This window comes from Monomorium pharaonis, chromosome 2, assembly GCF_013373865.1.
Source record: "Monomorium pharaonis isolate MP-MQ-018 chromosome 2, ASM1337386v2, whole genome shotgun sequence".
Lineage (NCBI taxonomy): Eukaryota > Metazoa > Arthropoda > Insecta > Hymenoptera > Formicidae > Monomorium > Monomorium pharaonis.
Window position 1 is genome coordinate 20,033,342 of NC_050468.1, and position 20,018 is coordinate 20,053,359.

Here is a 20,018-nt window from a genome sequence, read left to right on the forward strand (position 1 = left end):
TAAATTAAAGTTAATGGTTTAGAAAATTCATTTGTAACAGTTACATTACACTAAAAACTATATGAACAAAATTGAGTTAAAAATTAAGATTAAATCAAGTTAAATTATATAAAGGTGAATTTTTAAAAATATTATTTATATATATAATAATAATTATTTAAATTAATCAAAGTCTAAAATCGTCCTAGATATTTATCGAGTAATGTACTTTAGAGTATTTTTTAATCTAAATAAAAAAACTATTTTTTGCAATTTGGCACATAAAAAACAGAATTAAATATTATAAATTATAATTTTAAAATTTACTTTTAAGCTTTACGAGTACTTATATTATAATGGTCAATTAATTAAACTTTGATCAAAGACATTCTGTAAACAACAAATTTATTACCTTCTTATTACTTTGTTCACTTTGTTTAATACAATTGCGAAGTAGAGAATAAGGCAAAAACAACATATTCTTATTCTCATTTCTTCAGTAATGCTTCTGCACTTGTAATAAAAGAACAAGAAACAAAGAGACACAATCCCAATATATGCGATTTAAATTCTCTATTTCAACGTATATTAATTGCGATCACATTTTCTTACATAATTTAAAACTACTTCTTTTGTATCGGAATTAATTATTTCTTATCGCGAATAAAACATTCTTGAATATATCATTCGTGATTCTTTAGGAAATTTTTTTTTTGAGATATAGAATTTAGTTTTTTTTAGTTTTTATACAATTTATTCTAATGAATAGGATATGTCTCATTGACATCCGATCAATAATTTCTTTAAGAATTTATTTTCATAAAATCTCATCTCACTGTACATAACGTAAATAACTATTATTTCTGTTTATATCATAATCAAATTCTTATTAATGTTGTTCTTATATATTCTATAAGTGTAGTTTATTCATCTAAACAGATTTTGTCGTTTTGAAAAAATGTTCCAATGTTTTATTTATTTATTTATATACTTAATAATATATTACACTCTAATTATACTTATGGCCATAAATGTTGTGAAAACTACAAAAAAAATTTACTATAAGAAACTCTAATACTGATATAATACAAAAAATTGCAATTTGAATTATCTAAATATATTATACATGAAATAAGCTTAGAACAAATAGTTTAGAACATTAATAAAAATAATTATGTCAAAACAAATTTTAAATATAAGAAAAAATTTTAAATAAATTTAAAGTATACAGAATTTTTTAAATTTGTAATCAATTTTTATCTGAGCAATACAATTTTCGATTGCAAAAAAAAGATTTCGTTACATTAAGTAATGTTCTTATAAATGCGCAGAATGACAAAGATATTTAAATGCAAAATATAGTACTGCATTATAGATATATGTTACATAAAATTTCAAATTCTAAAATTAATTCTCGTAGAAAAAGATAAAACAAGATATTATAAGAACAATATTATATATTCTTATACCGTCAGGAACGCATTCTGTTTGAAAAGGTCTGATAAATTTTAAATTATAGTATTTTCAATCGTAGTAAGCTTTCAACTAGTCAGCAGTTTTCATTAATTTGATAATGATTAGTCAAATGCACAAATAATTTAAGATTTTCGTTGAGAGATTGGTACACACTGCAACTATCCCTTGATAGAAAGATGATTCTCTCATCTCTCAGTTTATATTAGTAAAATCAGGAAATGTAGGTAGTCTTCCAATAGTACTGAATATTGTACTATACAGTGTTCTGTAGATTAAAATTAATAGAGTTATCTAGTTTTAATTATGCTTACGAACACAATTCTTGGATTAAGAATCAATGATAACTAGTGAGAGAGATTTGGGCTTGATTTTATCCAAAATATTTCACAATACAGTCTTACTGCTTTATCAAGTTGTAGAGATAAACAATTTGATTTTCACCCGTAAATATTTCTTGGATTCATTTTACTCAAAAAAGCTATTCTTAGCTTGTTTTGTTTGTAGATCAAGTTAATTAGATTCCATTTGACATTTGGATGATTTATCATAAAGTAAGCTCTTCAAGTTCTTTCAGCAATTCATCTTCCTTTTTAATCTTGTCTAATTGATTTATTTCTAACTGTTTTCCTGCTTTCAACTGCTCTTTCAATTTAGAAATTTGATCTAATTTCTGTAATAAATCAAAATCCTTAATAATATAGTAATGTAAGAAATAGAAAAAAGAAACATTACTGTTTAGATGATATACTTACGCTCGTTATTTTCTTTATTTTTTTATTTTTCTCAGGATCATCAGTTAATTCTATTTTTATGTTCGCTGTTGTACTTGTAACATGTTCATTGACAGTAGGATTATGAGACTCTAGTTCTTTCTTAGCTTTCTTTGCTTCCCGATTTTTTTTCATTTTTAATGCAGCTTTGGATGGATTTGCTATAAACAAATTTGAATTAACAATGAAATATTCTTTTGTATACATGCGTTTGCATACTTACGTTCAGTTGACTTAGAAGGCGTTTCAATATCATCATGCAATTTAAATGTAATATTTTGTCCTCTAGCACATGGTGGTCTATATGCTTCTTTTGGTGCTAAAAATATATAAGTGTCGCTGAATATTTATTGTAAAATTTATATATAGATTTAAATATAATAGCAAAATAATTTATATTTACAATGGCTATTACCTTGTGATTGATTAAGATTGGTCACAATACCCTCAACGGCTTTGTAACTAATAGGTTTCTGTGGAAACACATTCAAAGGGAAATTTTGCCACGCCACTTCCCAAAGTTCTTCTTGATTGTTCCAGGGTCGTTGATAAATTAGTGAGCCGGTATAATGCCAAATTTTAAATCTAATAATTTAATTTATTTAATTTTACAATACACAGATAAAAATTTCCTAAATTTAATATAATTTCTAATGTGTATCAATTTACCCATTAGTAATTCGTAATCTAGGTGCTGTAGTTGCAGTCATGAAATGTTCACCATCTGGTGACCACTGCAACAGTGTGGTATCTGGCGCATCAGTTTTAGCAATAAGTTTTTTGTTAATAACATCCCATAATTCAATACCACTCCTAAGATTGCCAAATCCAGCCAAAAGCAATAGTACACAGTAGTCAAGGAAATCAATGCATAATCAAGTGCCTAACATGCAATTCTCAGCGTATACTGTTATTTTCTATCACAAGTATTGTTATAGTTAAAAACTATTTAACTGTAATTAGCGTATGTAGATTCAGTAGTTAATAATAAGAATAAGATAATAAAAGGATATTGTTGCCATGTGGATTATAATATATACTGTTTCTATAAGACATGCCGAATTCAAAGACAGCTTCGCATTTGCAATTAAACAACGTTGTTTTAGATGGCATAAAGCCATATGTCACACAGAATTCCGTGTTCCTAGGAGACCATTCTACTGCATGTATAGGACCTTCTTTACCTAATCAGAAGAATTTTCATTATAATATTCTAAAATAAGTCTCGTCTATTCTAAACTCTCTCTTTCAATGCTAATTGAAAACAATAATTTAGCTTGGACTTACTGAGCATAACCATAGCTGTCTCGCCCTTTGTATTGAGATGATGCAATGTTTGTTTTCCATAATACGATGCACCAGTCTTATCAACTTCCGTATTAGTCATCAATAAGACATTTGTTCCACATCGATTCCAATGTATATCGACTTTGTCTGCCTGAAAACAATAGTGAGTTAAAACAGAAACAATATTTACAATAAAGATATGTTTAAAACTTACTTGGAAGAAGCTTTTGCTTGCAATTGCTTCTCCGATCTCAAACTTGGGATATTTAAATAATCTTCCAAAGGAAGGTTGACCAGAGCTTCCTGAATTGCATATAAAAAAACTGTTTATTTAAAAAATATATATTTAGTAATTTATATATAATATACATTTTATATATATATATATATACACATATATATATATATACATTTATATGTATAATATACAGATAGTATGTATATAAATCATTCATTGTTATGAGAGATATTAAATGTGGAGAGTGCTGCAATAATAATGCACAGAAATTTGAATTTGAGTTTAAAAATAAATGTAGAGTAACATACATTACAGCATTAATATTATGCCATGCTAATTAATAATTCAATGCAAACAAGCACATTAAGTTTAAATAATCCATAATGGCAAATGTTTATCAGAACTGTATTGTGAAATTTTGTATCTCAATACCAATTTCTTTAACAAAAGAAAATACACATATAAATTGTATACTATATAATCACAAAAACTTTCCATTATAAATTCTACTTTATGAAAAGTGCCAATTTATACTTCTATTATGTGTTGTCTTTATATATTTTGTTAAATAATAGATCATATATATTCATAATTATTTTAAGATCTTTAATCTATCATTTTTATTATATTTATATGAAATGCACACACACACACACACACACACACACACACACACACACACACACACACACACACACACACACGAGTAAAACTGAAAAAATAAAACATCTTGTGAAGTATAGTATAGTCAGTGCAACTGTATTAATTCTAAATTGTTTAATACATTGTCACACTAATTTTTTATATAATATTAAAATCAAATAAATATGAAGATTAGAGTTTAATTATTAAATAGTTTAAAAAAGTGTTGTTATTATAACAGTTTTTTATAATTAAATTTTTATAAAATTTATATAAATATCTATATGTGAACGCTATCATACTTAACATGCAAGTTATGACAAATAACTTTAAGAAGTAATCTCCATATTTCAGTATCTCATATCGCAATTTATAATTCCTGTTATAGTATTTATATTAATGTTACACAATATAAAGAATACAACAAATATAATTACCTGGCATATAGCAGAGTATATGGTATGGTGCATTACCAGGTGCTATACTAAATTTGGCAATGTTGCCTTTACCTATTTTGTGTACATATCTATCAAAGTTGTTATTTTCATATAAAAGAACATTTCCTCCTTTTAATATACCAAAAAATTCTTCATCACTCGACCACTGTGGCTCCCTATTTTTAAATAAATAAATTATTATTTCAATGTATTGCATTATACATCTAATAATAAAGATATCAATTACATAATATAAACTTAACTGTTTAATTATTATTTATCATTCTAATTATTAATTTAAAGAGAGATGTTAAGATTAATTAAAAAGATTAATTTTAAATAAACTAAGCAGAAAGATAAATCGGAATTAGAATTATACATAAATTTCATCTACACTTATATGGATTACATATTGTTTATGTTTTGTTTACACAAATCTTTGTCAGACACATAATACAATCAATGTTGTAATTATAAATTGGATAACAGTACAAAAAAGTAATCAAACTATAAAATTATTTTATATAATCTGACTTTAGTATTAATAAAATAAAAATATATAATATTAAAAATGGAAAAAATATAATTTTCATTATTTTGATAAAATCGGAATCTTCTGTTATTTAAATAGATGATATATAAACATAATTTACATTGTATATGTAATGTACATTATTTATATTTTATATGTAAATGCCCAACCCTGATTGACATAATCTTTCAGCATGTGATACATTACCAATCTACCATTCTCTTCTGAATGAGATGTTGAACTAGATCGCCAGTTTCAGCCTTCCATATGTGAAAGTTTTGTGACCCCTGAGGCTCCTCTTTTGATACTAAAATTAAATCAATGTGTTTCTAATTATGGATACAAACAAAATTAATGTGACTTTATTTATGTTCAAAATACAATGTTGTATTAATTACCAAAAGATGGTTCCCAAGTTGCAAGATAAGTACTGTTACTAGAGAATTTAAGAGCACAGATTTTTGGTCGTTGAATCTCTGCAACGATCTGCCATGTCTTGCAGGATACAATTTTAACTTTAGATGAATTAGACCATGTCAAATATTGACCATCCGGACTAAAGAGCATGGTCTTACAGTTTTTACTGTCATCTTTGGGAAATGTTTTGACTGGTTCATAGGACGGGGGACCATATGCCAGATTGATACCATTGGACCCTCTCACTGTAAAATATGTTATTATCTCTCTTACATGTAATAACGACAAAAATTGCAGGTTTAATTATTACGTTAGACAATTTATTAGATGTATAATTAGGAAATATATCTCATATACAATTGTCTACTAAAATGAATAAGAAAGTCGTTGCTCAAACGATTGAAGAATCTCTGTTTCCGAGAGATTCAAAACGAACGTGTCGATTTTAACATTTCTTTTTTTTTCCAGCGTTACTCTCGCGAGACTTGCGTCAACATATGACATTTGAGTATACACGTCAGCAATTAGAGGTTAGAGCCATTAAAATCTCACGGTTGTTTCTCATAATCCGTGAGGTGTTGTTATGACCGCGGCAAATAATCTCAACCTGATCCGGTGCCGCAAAACGTACACACGCACATGTCGAGCACGTTCATCGCGAGTGCGATGCGCAACGAGCACTCGGAATGTCAACGGACGTTCGTTCGGCGACGTGCATTCCTCGGAAGCGAGTGTTTTCGAGGATCGCATCACAACAGCGATGGTCGACAGTCTCGCATATCCGTGTGAGAAGTCTGGAGAAAATACTTACCAACGACGCAGGGCACAGGTGAAGCCATTTTACCACCGTCACCATGTGGTGCCGCAGCCCGCACGAGCCACCGATCCACGCACGATGAACCGACACGATCTATGCCGCTCAGTTCAGTCTGAAGTCAGGCGCTTCTGAACTCCGGCTCCGAGCTCCGACTGCTTCGAGCGCATCACGCCGGGAGCCGGTGGTCGAGCTAACTTCAGACGAATAAGCACGAATAAGCAATTAAATTTATGGCATCGGGCTCGGGCATCGCCGATCAGCCTATATTATCAGAATTGTTAGGTGGACTGTAGACCTGTATTCTGTAATTCTTAACGACAGTTCAGTATCGTTATATTGTCGTTGCGCAGCTTTTTTGTCATGTGATATGTTCTCAACGACAATATAACAATATATCGACACTTTCATTAAGAGTTACAGAATAGACTCTACGGAAGAGAGAGAGGAATTTTCTCTCAAATTTGGGTTATCAAAAAATTTGGGTTATCAAAAATTTTCTCTGAATTTTTACGAATTGGAAGCTTTTCAAAAATCTACAAACCTTTCCCATAATTTTTATATATAAATTATAAAATTCGTGTTAAAAAATCAAAGAAATTTAAATTTTCTAAAAAGTTATAAAATTATACAAAAATTCTGAAAAATTTTGAAGTTTAAATTAAAAATAAAAAAAGAATTCAAAGAAAAATTTTGACACGATAAACAGTTTTCTTAGAATTTTTTAAAATTGTTATATATATAATTTTAAAAAATTTCTCGAAATTTCAATACAAGTGTTAAAATATTTCAGAATTCATAAATATGAAAAATTCTGAAAACAGATTTTCTTAGCATTTTCGAATTTTGAGAAGAAATATATTTCACCAGTGCATGAATGATTTTTTGAAAGACTAAAACCTAACAACATTTTTAGGGGAAAAGAAAATTCTGAAATCTATATTATATAGTTCTATAGCTGGATAATTTTATCTTTTATGTAGATAAATTTAAAATTAAATTTATTTTTTCAAAGATACGTTTATATGTCATTTTAATTATCTTATCTTTATCAAAATAATTAAGTTGTAAGAGCGCGCAACATATATATATATATATATATATATAATATATTATAAATACTAATCTTATATTATAATATATCTTATATCAATATTATTGTGTGCCTATATACTTTAAACACGTGAGCGTTTACAGTACCGAATATACCGGGCGCACGCTGTACAGAGACGTGTGGTCGATCGATTGATCGCACTTTTCGAATCGCCGCGGGATATTGCAAATTGCATGATGTCGACTGCCGACATGGAATAATCTGTAATTACAAAGGTGAGGACCGGAACTATGGGCCATAGTTTATATTTGGAGACGTCTGCTGCGATTGTGGGATGCTCCACAACGATTTCTCTGACGGCGATACATCGGATACATTGCGAGAATGGGGACATTGGGGACGGTGTTTCGCAATTTTACCCTCTCTCTATTCAGACGCTCGGGCATCGAAACGGACGGACGGACAGACGAAGTGGGACGAAGAGGCATTTGCGAAGAGAGCAGGAGGCGTGCGTCGCGGTCCTTCCTCCGCACGTTTCGAAGCGTTGCGAGTCATCACTGCAAACGCGATCAGGTGTCACCGACGCCGATAAGCGAAACCCGTGGGCGTTTCATATACAAGAACATCTATGGACGCAGCTGCACGCGCACGCGATTATAAATCTTTCCGACACCCACCGAGCTGCATAGGGCATGGCAAGTTCATGCTTCAGGTAATTGTTACCTGTTGTGCTGTTCTCCTTTTCCCTTTCTCCCCCGAACAGAACGCGTGTACGTTCGTGTACTGCATTCCAAGAACGCAATCGTAACTCTCGACGAAGTCGGTTCACAAATATTGCGTTTGTTTTGTGCTTTTATTTTTGTCTGACCGAGGTTATGTTTTTCCATCCCCGAACCACTTTGATAATTAAAGATCCATTTTCTTTTTCTGTCAAAACTTTCCTTTTCTTTTCTTTTCATCTTAATTACGTATTAGTTCATAAAACGTGCTATAATAAAAGAAGTATTAAAATATAGGACGTAATATTTACTTGGCAACAATAACAATAAATTGTATTTTTAATTATATAATTATAAGATATAATTATTTTATTTATAAACTATATATATATATATATATATATATATATATATATTATATATCTACTTTTATATTTGTTTGTAGTGATGTGGACGAATATGGTTTCGAACGACCCCATGACTTTGATTATGAAACATACGAAGATTTTATGTCCGAGTACCTCAAGGTGCTCGCAAAAATGGCCAGAAAATGGGCAAAAGTTATTGGCGAGGGAAAGTCCCTCCAGCGAAGCACCACGCTCAAAAGATATGTTCGTAAAGGCATTCCAGGAGAACATAGAGGCTTGGTAATATACAAAGCTAAATTAAAAAACTCAGTTTATCATATTTTGTATATGGAATACAAAAAATTGGGTCATTATAGGTATGGCTTGCTGTGACCGATGGAGAAAACATGAAAAATGCATCACCAGATCTTTATCAAAAGTTACTGATGTCTCCTTACAATGCAGAAACCGCTGAGATTATTAAAACTGATCTCCCAAGAACGTTTCCTGACAATATTTTTTTTAACAATACAGAGAATCAACAGCATCAATTATATAATATTTTGCTGGCTTTCGCTCATCAAAACAAAACTGTCGGATATTGCCAGGTAATATTTACTGTGCACACTCCAAATATATGAATAAAATAAATAGTAATATAATTTTTATGAAAAATTTAAATGAATAATAAATACGATTTTTTGACAAAATTTTTCAAGCAAGTGTTTATTCCGTTTCATTCAAAACCTTTTTAATATTTTTTCAGGGTTTAAATTACATAGCGGGTTTACTTTTGATTGTAACAAAAAATGAAGAAACAGCATTTTGGTTACTGAAAGTGCTGATTGATAAAATCCTGCCAGATTATTATACATGCACGATGGACGGCCTACTCACCGACATCGACGTGCTGGCAGAATTAATAAGGTAAAGTAGAATTTATGCACTAATTTCATCCATCAGCAATATTTGTGCACATATGCGTATACGTTATTTTTACAGAATAAAGGTGCCTGATGTGTATCAGCATGTGACAAACGTAGGATTACCTTGGCCAGTAATTACAACTAAATGGTTTGTGTGCTTGTTTGTTGAAGTTTTACCTATAGAGGTACGTCATAATTTTTGTACGTTATAAGTCAGTATAGATGTTTTCCATTTCAGTGACACAGATCGATTTAGTGAGACAAGTCGATGTAAGCATTGTTCTAACTTATTTGGCATTCAATGAGTAACAAATTTGAGAACAAAGAACGACTTGTGTCACCAAATGGAAAGCATTCTATAATTAAGACAAGAATAAGTTGTCATTTAATAACATTTGAATGTATACAAAATGTCAAATATTTTGAGTACAAAATACCCAAATATTTTGACTGCAAAACATTGAAAATATTTACATACTTTCGAATTTTACACAGACCACTCTGCGTATTTGGGATTGTCTCTTTTACGAGGGCACAAAGATTATCTTCCGTGTCGCATTGACTCTTATAAAAAGGAACAAGTCAAATATATTAGCTTGTCAAGATTTTACAACATTAGCTGAATGTTTTAAGGAAATTACGAAAGACAGTATTGTTTTGCGATGTCACGAATTTATGCAGGTAAGTAGCTGCACATCGCACATAGTTGAAACATTCAAATTAGAGAAGAAAATTAAATATTTACAAAGGTGAATATTTTTGCTGTTTTGCAGAGTATTTTTAAAGTACCTGGATCACTGCCTGGGAGCACAATAACAAAACTAAGAACAAAGATTATGCAACAACGTATGAGACAAAAGCAAGATAAGCTTGAACGATAGTATTAATGACCGATTTTTTCCGCATACACCGAAATACTCTAGTCTGTTATTTGTTTGCATTTTTTGCAAACTGAATGCATATGAAGCTGTATTATATTGTTATTGCATAATTATTTTATATTCTATTGCTATACATGTTTTTTTAGCAATGTAATTGCTATACATTCACTCAATTATTTTAAGTTAAGTTTATCTTAATTTATTATTGTATATACGCTGTAATAAAGAAAAACAAGTTATAAATACTTTACTGAGGATATTAACAATACAAAGTATTACGAAGTACTATAAAAGTTACATTGTGATATTTTATGAGAGTAATGATATGAGAATATTGACTAGACGTCTGAGAAAAACAGTTATCCTTGTAATATTTTATTATAATTGACTCTGAATTTATACGCATATGCACAGCCTCTATTTATGCACAAATTTTCTTGAAAACTTGATAATCTGAATAGTAAAAGTATTAAAGAGGTTAATCTTTCTGACATACTCGGCTTCAAAAATAATATTATATATTATAGAGTATATAATATGTAAGATTAAATTATAACTATGTACATTAAAATTTTGTTCTTAAATACATTACAGATGTATATTACAAGCTATGCTTCGCATACATTATTTCTCGAGCATATCCTTTGCTTCATTAATTTTTGCAGCGATATATGGAGAACCGCCGCGATCTGGATGATTCACAGCCATTACTTTCTTAAATTGTTCCTTTACTTTGCCCTTACTAGCTGTTGGCGACACGCCCAAGATTAAACTGGCTTCCCGCCTCGTCATCTTTGGTTCAAAGCCACCCTTGTAATATTTGCTGTTCGCTAGTGACTACGAATGTCAATAAAATATTAGCACTTTCATACATAAGTAAGCAACTGTGAAAAACTTGAGAAAAAAATTAAGTTGAAAGACATCACTTAGAACGCCGTTACTGTTATCATGACATTTTTTTCAACAATAAAAATAACATTTAATCGTCATTTTTATGAATATTTTAGTTCCCTATTATTTAAATTAATACTTATTCCATACTGGTACGCATATAAATGCGTACCAGTGCGCAATACGAATGCACAAATATATTCAGTAATTGATGTGCCAGAGTAAAAGTTATGTGCAATAAATATAAGTTATATATATATGTATGTATGTGTACACACACACACACACACACACACACACATATATATATTCATATTTTATAATATATTTTAAATATTGAAGGATATTTGTAAACTTTATATTTTAAACTGCATTCCAAGTTATCGCATATATGTAATGTGACCTGTAGATTTTATTATTGGGAATAAATACTGGAATGCATTCTTATCAGTGATATTAATATTTACAAATAGTAAACATTTTTAATAAAATTCATGTTTATAACATACAATTTAAATTTTTATGTAAAGTATACTAAAAAATAAAGTATTAACATAAAAAGATTACAAAAGATGGAAAAATATTAGATTAATCAAAAAAAGCTTATTCTACAGAAATTATTAGTTTAGAATTTCAAAATTTAATATTGATTATTGCAATTAATATAGATTAATATAGATCACATTAAATATTACACATTTAAAATTATATATATTTACTTATTTATAATTAATACTCTACAGCAAAGTAAAAAGCAACAAATTGTTATTTTTAGCTCATTATTTTTTTTTTAATTATAATCTTTTTAAAGAGTAATAACGATAACAAATCCCTTTATGAAACAATATTTTCAACCCTGAGAAAAATTATTTCTACCTGAGAATCTAGCATCTTCATTGTATCTGCCATCCTCTGTGAGAGATTTGGCATTCTCCTGAGCAAATAACGCCCTGCAAACCCAATAGCCGCCAGGCCAATACCTGCTGCTACAACTGTGCTCGCCTGGAAAATAATTTTTTCTTCATCTTCATCAAACATTTTAAATTTAACATTCTTATGTTATTCTTATATTACTATATTTTTAAGAGACATAATAAAATGTTATGCCAGAAGCAAAAGTATATTATAAATTATAAAACACTGAAGGAGAACCAACATCACTGAGAAAACTTAACCTTCTTAATTAAAAACTTAATTAAACTTAAACTATTATTGTTAGGGATTGAATGTCATTTTATATAAACTGCACGAAAGTTCTTATTATAAAACTGTCGTCATTTTATAGTAGTAATACTATACGTCTATCGACGTCAAAAAATTACGAAATATTCATGTGTGACAAAGAACTTTGACACTGCATTTGTTTGCTTGCACACATCTCGAGTTTAACATTAATACGGATAGTTTTGCGTTCTTGCAATAGGAAAAATGCGAATTTCACTATTAACTTCTTCTCTGTAAATTCCTCAGTGCTCTTACCATCTTATTCGAAGTGTTTCAAAAGCAGACGTAATTTTGTGTATATACCGGGAGAAAATAATTTTAGCGTGACCGCGACCGATCACGCGATCATTGCTCCATCTGCGCTATTTTCGAGAGCATTACCATTGTCATGATAAAATCGCGATCCTTCATTATCATTTGTACATATCACAATCCACACACAATCACACACTACACACACACACACAGGCAATATAATTATCGTGTTTGCAGAGCTTGGATCATACTTAATCTTCTTAATTACATCTGTTTATGTCTTTATCTGTTTTCTTATTATCAAAGCTTAGAGAAAGTACAATTATTGCACTTGAAATACAAAAGGAGTGCAGTTAGGAGCAAGATTCTATTTTCAATTCTGCACCTTTTACAGTTTTTTTTTTTAAATAAAATTTTAAAAAAGCGATATCTCATTCTTCTCTATCTTTGAAAGAGGTGAAGAAGGGGGGGAGAAACAAATACGGCGATTACGATTAGAACAGTATCGGATATCCTTAGAAATAGGTCTTCGTTTTTTTTTTTTTTTTTTTTTAAATATAGTAACGACGCAAATTTTGTCATGAGGATGAGAACGCCTGCTCGGCGCCAATCGACCGCTGGTTTCAGCTTCTAGTTGATAACAGCCAATGCGGAAGGCTTTGGGCTCTTTGTAACCGAGCTTTCCGCATCTTTCATCTTTCCTCCCTTTCTCTTCCCCTCTGACATTCAACTCATCCTACTTCGTTTTAACCTTTAAAGGCTCGCGAGATGTTACATACAATGTTTCGAAAAGAGCATCGTACTTTATGCGAGCAAATTTATATAAATAAAGATATACTTTTTCCTGCAAAACAAAATTTTCACTCTGAGCATGAAAAAAAAATTGTTGCAGCCCTCTAAAGGTCAAGTGCGAGAGAAACACAGAGTCCAACGCCACGAGGGACGCGGATCCCAACGCAGCGTCGCCGATCGCTCTCCCTGGCTCTCCCCGATCCCGGGAGGTCCCCAAGCGAGCTCCGCGAGGATACGCGGAGTAGACGCGACTGCGACTGCGGGAGACCGCGCGAACGGTCGTTACATTCGCATGCGCGCGTATACATAGTATATACATACTACATACGTACGCACTAGCGAAGCCGGCGCGTTGCGAGACGCACGGTAGTCGCGCGTTTCCACGCGCGCACATAAATATCGAATATCGTGTCAGCGAATCGGCCGAATCGTCCCAAATCGGATTTTCGAACGAGCCTCCTGGCCGCGCGCGCGTCATCGGGGATCTCGCTCCTTCCAGGCGCCACGCGGCGCGGCGCGGAGCGGAGCGGCGCGTGTATCCCATTGTACACGTGCATCGATTCGCGCCTGGAGATTTCTCCGTCGAGGTTTTGTCATGGCTGGGCGAGAGCCGCGGGAAACGTCGTAGCGTCGTAGCGTGCTCCTGATGCGGCAAGGCAGGGACCGACATCGTCTGGGGCGATTATCGTCTGTCTCTCCTCTCTCGCGAGAGCTCCAGAGAGAGATTTTCGGCTATACGATCATCAATACCGAAACGCTCGCTCTCGACTCGGCAATCTCGGCGTAGGTCGTATACCAGCGTTGATTAACGCTAGTCCCGGTTAACTCAATCTCCCTACCTTCCCTTCTCTCCTCTCACTCCCCCTCCCCTCTTTTTCTCTCTCTTTGCCTGTATATTGCGAGACCGATATAACTTCGGTAGAAGTTGAGACTTCGACAGACACGAATACACGAATACACGAGAGCAAAACGTGTCTACGACAATTTGCACGAGATCTGTATGAAAGTTTATATATACATTGATATATCAATATATATAATATATCGTTTTCTTTCTTTGGCCCGCAACGGGATTTCCGCGTGAAACAAAAAGAGACAAAAGATAGTTGCTAGTTCAGGAACGGTAATCTGGTAATACTACACATGAAATTTCAAATCTGTTTCTCGACGATCGTCGGAGGAAAGCGTTGCAGCAACAAGGTGGTTCAATCCCGCCCCGGTACTCTTCCGCATATCCCCTCATCACGCCAAATAAGACGCACAAATGTGACCCGTAGACTACGCTGTCGTTCTGTCGCACTCGCATGCGCAACAACTGTCGACGCGGTACCTATCCGCGTATATGTGTAGTGTATCGCATTTGCGCCATATACACACACACACACACACACACACACGAAATACTTCACACATACATACATGCATACGTACACACGTATATACATATCACACACACACGCACGCGCACACACACACACACACACCACAGAGAAAGCGAAAAGTAGGTTCCGAGTGAAGTTAGCGCATAGAACAAGCGCAGACACAGCTGAAGGGGGCGAATCGTGCGCGGCGAAGGATGACGACTTGCTACTCAAGTTGTAGCACATGCGAATTGACACAGGAGCATAGCGAGCGCGCGTATGTGCGCGCGGGGTCGTTAATGCCTTAACGCGTGAATTTAAGTGTTTATCGAAACGCATATGTAGGAGAGACGCGTACGCAACGTGCCCTAGGCACGCGCATAAATTTCCGTGTTAAAGGCATTAACGACCCCGGGCTGGGCGCTACCGATAACGGAATGCCCGCGTATCGGGACACCTGAAATAATAATCCTAACTCACGTCGTACGTTTCCTTCGCCCGGGACGCACTTACTTTACACGTCGCGCTTAACGCTATTTACGTGAAGCTGCGCGTAATGCGTGTACTCGCATGGTCACACGGTGTACCAAACGGACCGGTCTCTAAAGTATCGTCAATGTAAATTATAACCGTGTTTTCGTGCACGCTCAAGGGGGCTTCTCTCCTCGTTGAGACTTTGTGTGCTGTGATTTACACACCTACCGCCGCTGAATCTGTGTGCGGCGGCCTTTAAGGCCACGCATATGGGCGACCTGACACGCGGGAGAGAGAATGAGAGAGAGAGAGAGAGTGGGGGGGGGACGGGGGCAGAAGGAAAGAGAAAGAAAGCACGCGCACGAATACAACGTGCGAGCGGTTAAGTTATAGTGAGCAATGTTTCGAATCAGCAAGCTATTTTTTTTACAATATTAGAGCTGAACGCCTAATATAGCTTTCATCGGTCGAAGACTCTTATTATAATGCACCACACGTTCGAGGTAAATTAATCGCTCGGCGGATGTTGGGAAAGGGAGAGTCTTTGTCTCTCGCAAATAAAGCTCGCGCGAGCGTTTCTCCGCACGTTGAACATCTTTCACTCTTTTGTTTGCCTCTTTCGCGGCATCAGCGATAGCGCATACGTATATTATACGTACGTAAACGCACGCACGAGTGAGAGTGAAGTTGGTTAAATACCCCCTCGTGTCGCTTTTCCCCTCCCCCTCTCTTTCTTCCGCCCGTTAATCGCTATCCTTCTCCCTCCCTCCTTTCTCCCTCGGATGCCTGCTCCCGCGCGCGTGGAATGGCATCCGCGTATTTAGAGACGAAAGAACGAAAACAAAAGAAAAAAAAGGAGGGGGACGGGAAAGAGCCAGAGTAGGAAACAAAAGGAAATGGGCGGTAAAGACGGAACACTCCCCCACGCAGCGGAGGCTCCCCGTATTTATAGTCCTCCGCGCGTTGTTCACGTACATTGCACTCGTAGCGGATTACATATCGGCGATGCGTAAGGTGCGTGCGCGCGCGCGCGCGGGAGCTCGTGAATCGTGTAACGGGTGTACGTAATGCTCGCACGCATCGTTACGCACGTATGCTAAATAAACGAATGTACGTACGAACGACGACAAGAAAACGAGAAGAAGACAGAGGCAGAGAAAGAACGGAGAGGGAATGAGGGGTAAGAACGAGAAGGAGAAAAAAAGATCGAGATTCGCTACGTGCAATCGTCGCGGGTACCGTGACATCACTCTTACTCCTTTCTCCTGCCGCGCGACAGGCCTGACGAGACTCTTGCGATTTGGCTTTCTTATCTCTTCTTCGAGGATTACTCGAACCTCACTTCTTTCTTTCCCCTCTGCCTTCCCCGCGGACGACGATTCACCAAGTCCAGCATCGTATTAGCGATATTTGTGTTTGCCTTTGATTGAGCAACATCGTTCGGCGATAACAACAGCGACAAATTGATGTCGTTGTTGCTATCGCTCAATTGGAGAAGGTAACATTGGATTTATGTTACGATCGCTATAAGAGAGAGCGAGAGAGAGCGCGAGAGAGAGAGAGAGAGAGAGAGAGAGAGAGAGAGCGGCGTATCCTCGTGCTGGAATTTGCAGCTGTTATTCTCGACAAGCGATTTTATTTTTTTCCCTTAAAAGGCGCGAATCTCGCCGGTCTATAGTAAAGACTAGAGAGTGCAATGACCCCCCCCCCCCCTCTTCGCCCGACGTGAAATTGCATTTTGTAATGAAGGATGTGTACGTTCGCGCTGGCACATTATTGCGAAAGTCCGTTTTTCCTCCAGCGAGGATTCAATCGCGAACACAATGCGATCGGGTAACGCGACACGGAGAGTCGAGTGTGCGCGGTCACCATGTGCGATTCTGTTTGCCAAATGAATTTCGCTCGCGCGAGTGAACGTTCTTTTTACCCTCGATCGCCAATTAATGGCTCGCCAAGCCATCAAGTACAGCGAACGACGGCAAATCAAGCGTGTGAGTAACCGAAGACGTCACACCAAACGGATTATTGTTTGGTAGGCTTACGTAATGGCAAACACGTAATTTTGTAAACGGCACATTTCCGGTTATACAATTATGAAAGAAAATATTTGCTGAGTATTTTAACTTTTGATCATTTCTTCTTCTCTCTCTTTCTGCTATATTTTACTTTTATTTTTTTGTATTATTCCCTTATGTTTTTATGTGTTCTTTGCCATAACTTGTAGCTTTTCTTCTTTTTTATTTGTTTGTGTTTTTTTAGTGTCCTTATTAAAGGGCAGGATTTAAAACGAAAATAAATGCTTTGTCTGTTTCTTGTTTCTATTTTCTTTTCTCTTCCTTCTAGCCGAAGAATATAATCATTATTACGCACACGCATTATATATAATCTATTATATAATTGAATATTATCGCGGTGATTTTCCCAACGTCTGAATATGCATACTCACTGTATCATTTTAAAATACAAAAAGTACAAATTAAAACATACAGATTAAAAACAGACGAATTGTGTATGTTGTTATACGCGGGGAAACTTTTTTTTTTCACGATCATGAATAATGATCTAAGATTGTCGTCGTATAAAAATATACCTTTCCGCATTTGTGCGTGCAAGGACGATGAGGCAATGCGCACTTACACCTTTCTCGATTACCGTATGTGGACGATGCTATGTACATAACACTCGAATTGAGAAAACAGTTCGTTATCCCTATAAATATACGTTTTTCTAAGCAACAATTTCATCATTCTTCGTGCATGAATGTTCATTTGACATATTAAATATTGACTCGAATGTCTCTGGGATAATGTAACCCAAAGACGACAATCCAATAAACATCGTTAGTACTATGAAATATAGTATGTACAGCCTAAAAGTGTCATTTTAATATATAAAATTCATTATATAATTGTATTTTTTATGTATATATATAATTTTTATAATAGATTTTTTATACATACACATTCTTTAGATGTGTTATTTTATTAAAAAAATATAGTTATGTAATAATTATATTAATATATTTTGACATATATATTTTCAAGAAATATCAAATCTCTGAATTAATTTCTAAATAGAACTAAGAAAGTTTGACTATTAAAATAGTGTTATTTATCTTTCACTTTAGAGACTAATTTTGCGGCTATAAGAAATCCTCTTTCAAAACACATTCTTGCCAAAATAAGAGTGATAACGCAAATCTCGCAATGTTGCACCTTTTATTATATAGAAATGCAATTTCATCGCGATTATTTGCGAAATTGCTACGTACATTCTTTGGATGTTCATTAAACATCAATTGTATAACAATAAAAATACAATATTTTAGAACTAATATTGAGAACAACCATCTGTAAGTTAAATGTATAAACAAAAACACATTTAGAGTATTCTTTTATTTAAAAAAAATATTTAAAAAAATAATTTTTGCCAGTTAAAAATTGGACATATTGATTGGACATCTGTTAAATATCCCTAAAATATCTGTAATGTTCTTATTATAGGACATTCAAACGACGTCTTCGGGACGAATTTAGATTGTTTAATCTTTCAACGATAAATGGGATTTTTCCCGACACACATACTTCGTACGTCGATATTGTTTTTCATCTCTTTTAATTGAAATCGATTGCAACGATTGCTTGTCTCGATGTTGTCAATTAGCTTGAATTTGGATCGAGATTCTATTTATCTGAATATTGCAGATGGAAACGATAATCAAAATGTTGCAGCGGAAATATCACCCAAGTGCTCTCAGGTATCATTTTAGCGTTGTTTCAACGAATAAGGATAAAGTGATAGATAGGAGCAGCACTCGAGTGATGTTTTTAAATCTGGTCTACGTATAAAAACGGATTTTGTAAAATTGCTGCTGCAAATTTTGTTCGTAAAACGCCAACGTAAATGTAATCTTCTAATCTTGTTAACGGAATATGATGTCCACAGAAAACAACCTGTCTGTAGAAACCGAGCTGAATCTACCGTTTTGTAATCAAATCATTTAAATAATTACGAAATGACGGATTCTGCACAGTTTCCGCGCGCGCTGACAATCTGTTATCTAAGCTGATTAAGTTGGTAGATGCACCGCTGCTGGCGGAACATAACAGACGATTTATTTAACACAAATGCGGATCAGTTGATGTCAATTTGCTGCTATATTCTATCCGAATCTAAGCACCAAACATTTTGTTTCCGGGGAAACGGGGAGAGAGGAGAGGAGGCGGGGGAGGGATCTCTAATACTTTCGAGTATTTTCCGCAATGCGATTTCTACTTTCATAATGACAGAAGTACGACAGGAAGAAGCGCGATGACAAATCGAATGACCGACAAACAAGAAGCCAAAGGTTTCGCAGGACCATTAGCTACCCGCGGACAAATACAATAGAACAATAATCTATGAAACGTGATTTACGAGTCAAGTGGGAGGTCACGGGGGGAGGGGGGGGGAATGAATTCCCCGTGAAATCGTCCAACCCTCGATGCATTTAATACGTACGC

The 20,018-nt window shown here is 34.3% G+C and overlaps 3 protein-coding genes across 6 annotated transcripts; 1 reads left to right on the top strand and 2 right to left on the bottom strand.

Moving 5' to 3' along the window:
• Positions 1–367: 367 nt before the first annotated feature.
• LOC105832109 (eukaryotic translation initiation factor 2A) lies at positions 368–6,757 on the bottom strand. Of its 2 annotated transcripts, none has more exons than XM_012672760.3 (12): positions 6,590–6,757; positions 5,760–6,023; positions 5,569–5,668; positions 4,830–5,005; positions 3,727–3,815; positions 3,513–3,663; positions 3,239–3,409; positions 2,895–3,069; positions 2,641–2,810; positions 2,449–2,544; positions 2,208–2,386; positions 368–2,125 (listed from the first exon to the last, which is right to left on the bottom strand). In XM_012672760.3, exons 1-12 carry the CDS (start codon positions 6,615–6,617, stop codon positions 2,000–2,002), a joined length of 1,725 nt encoding a protein of 574 aa, XP_012528214.1. In that variant the 5' UTR covers positions 6,618–6,757; the 3' UTR covers positions 368–1,999. The 2 variants fall into 2 exon arrangements, with proteins under 2 accessions (XP_012528214.1, XP_012528215.1); XM_012672761.3 differs by lacking the exon at positions 6,590–6,757 and adding an exon at positions 6,331–6,561.
• Positions 6,758–8,217: 1,460 nt separating this feature from the next.
• Positions 8,218–11,123, top strand: LOC105832110 (growth hormone-regulated TBC protein 1-A). The gene is made up of 7 exons (XM_012672763.3): positions 8,218–8,358; positions 8,811–9,012; positions 9,090–9,320; positions 9,479–9,639; positions 9,715–9,823; positions 10,134–10,319; positions 10,412–11,123. Exons 1-7 carry the CDS (start codon positions 8,339–8,341, stop codon positions 10,517–10,519), a joined length of 1,017 nt encoding a protein of 338 aa, XP_012528217.1. The 5' UTR covers positions 8,218–8,338; the 3' UTR covers positions 10,520–11,123.
• Positions 10,742–15,069, bottom strand: LOC105832111 (mitochondrial import inner membrane translocase subunit TIM14). Of its 3 annotated transcripts, XM_036283434.1 has the most exons (4): positions 13,728–15,069; positions 12,287–12,412; positions 11,143–11,356; positions 10,742–10,972 (listed from the first exon to the last, which is right to left on the bottom strand). In XM_036283434.1, exons 1-3 carry the CDS (start codon positions 14,349–14,351, stop codon positions 11,144–11,146), a joined length of 963 nt encoding a protein of 320 aa, XP_036139327.1. In that variant the 5' UTR covers positions 14,352–15,069; the 3' UTR covers positions 10,742–10,972; position 11,143. The 3 variants fall into 3 exon arrangements, with proteins under 3 accessions (XP_036139327.1, XP_036139326.1, XP_012528218.1); XM_036283433.1 differs by lacking the exon at positions 10,742–10,972 and having other exon boundaries at positions 11,021–11,356; positions 13,728–15,059; XM_012672764.2 differs by lacking the exons at positions 10,742–10,972; positions 13,728–15,069 and adding an exon at positions 12,890–13,016 and having other exon boundaries at positions 11,021–11,356.
• Between the last annotated feature and the right edge of the window lie 4,949 nt (positions 15,070–20,018).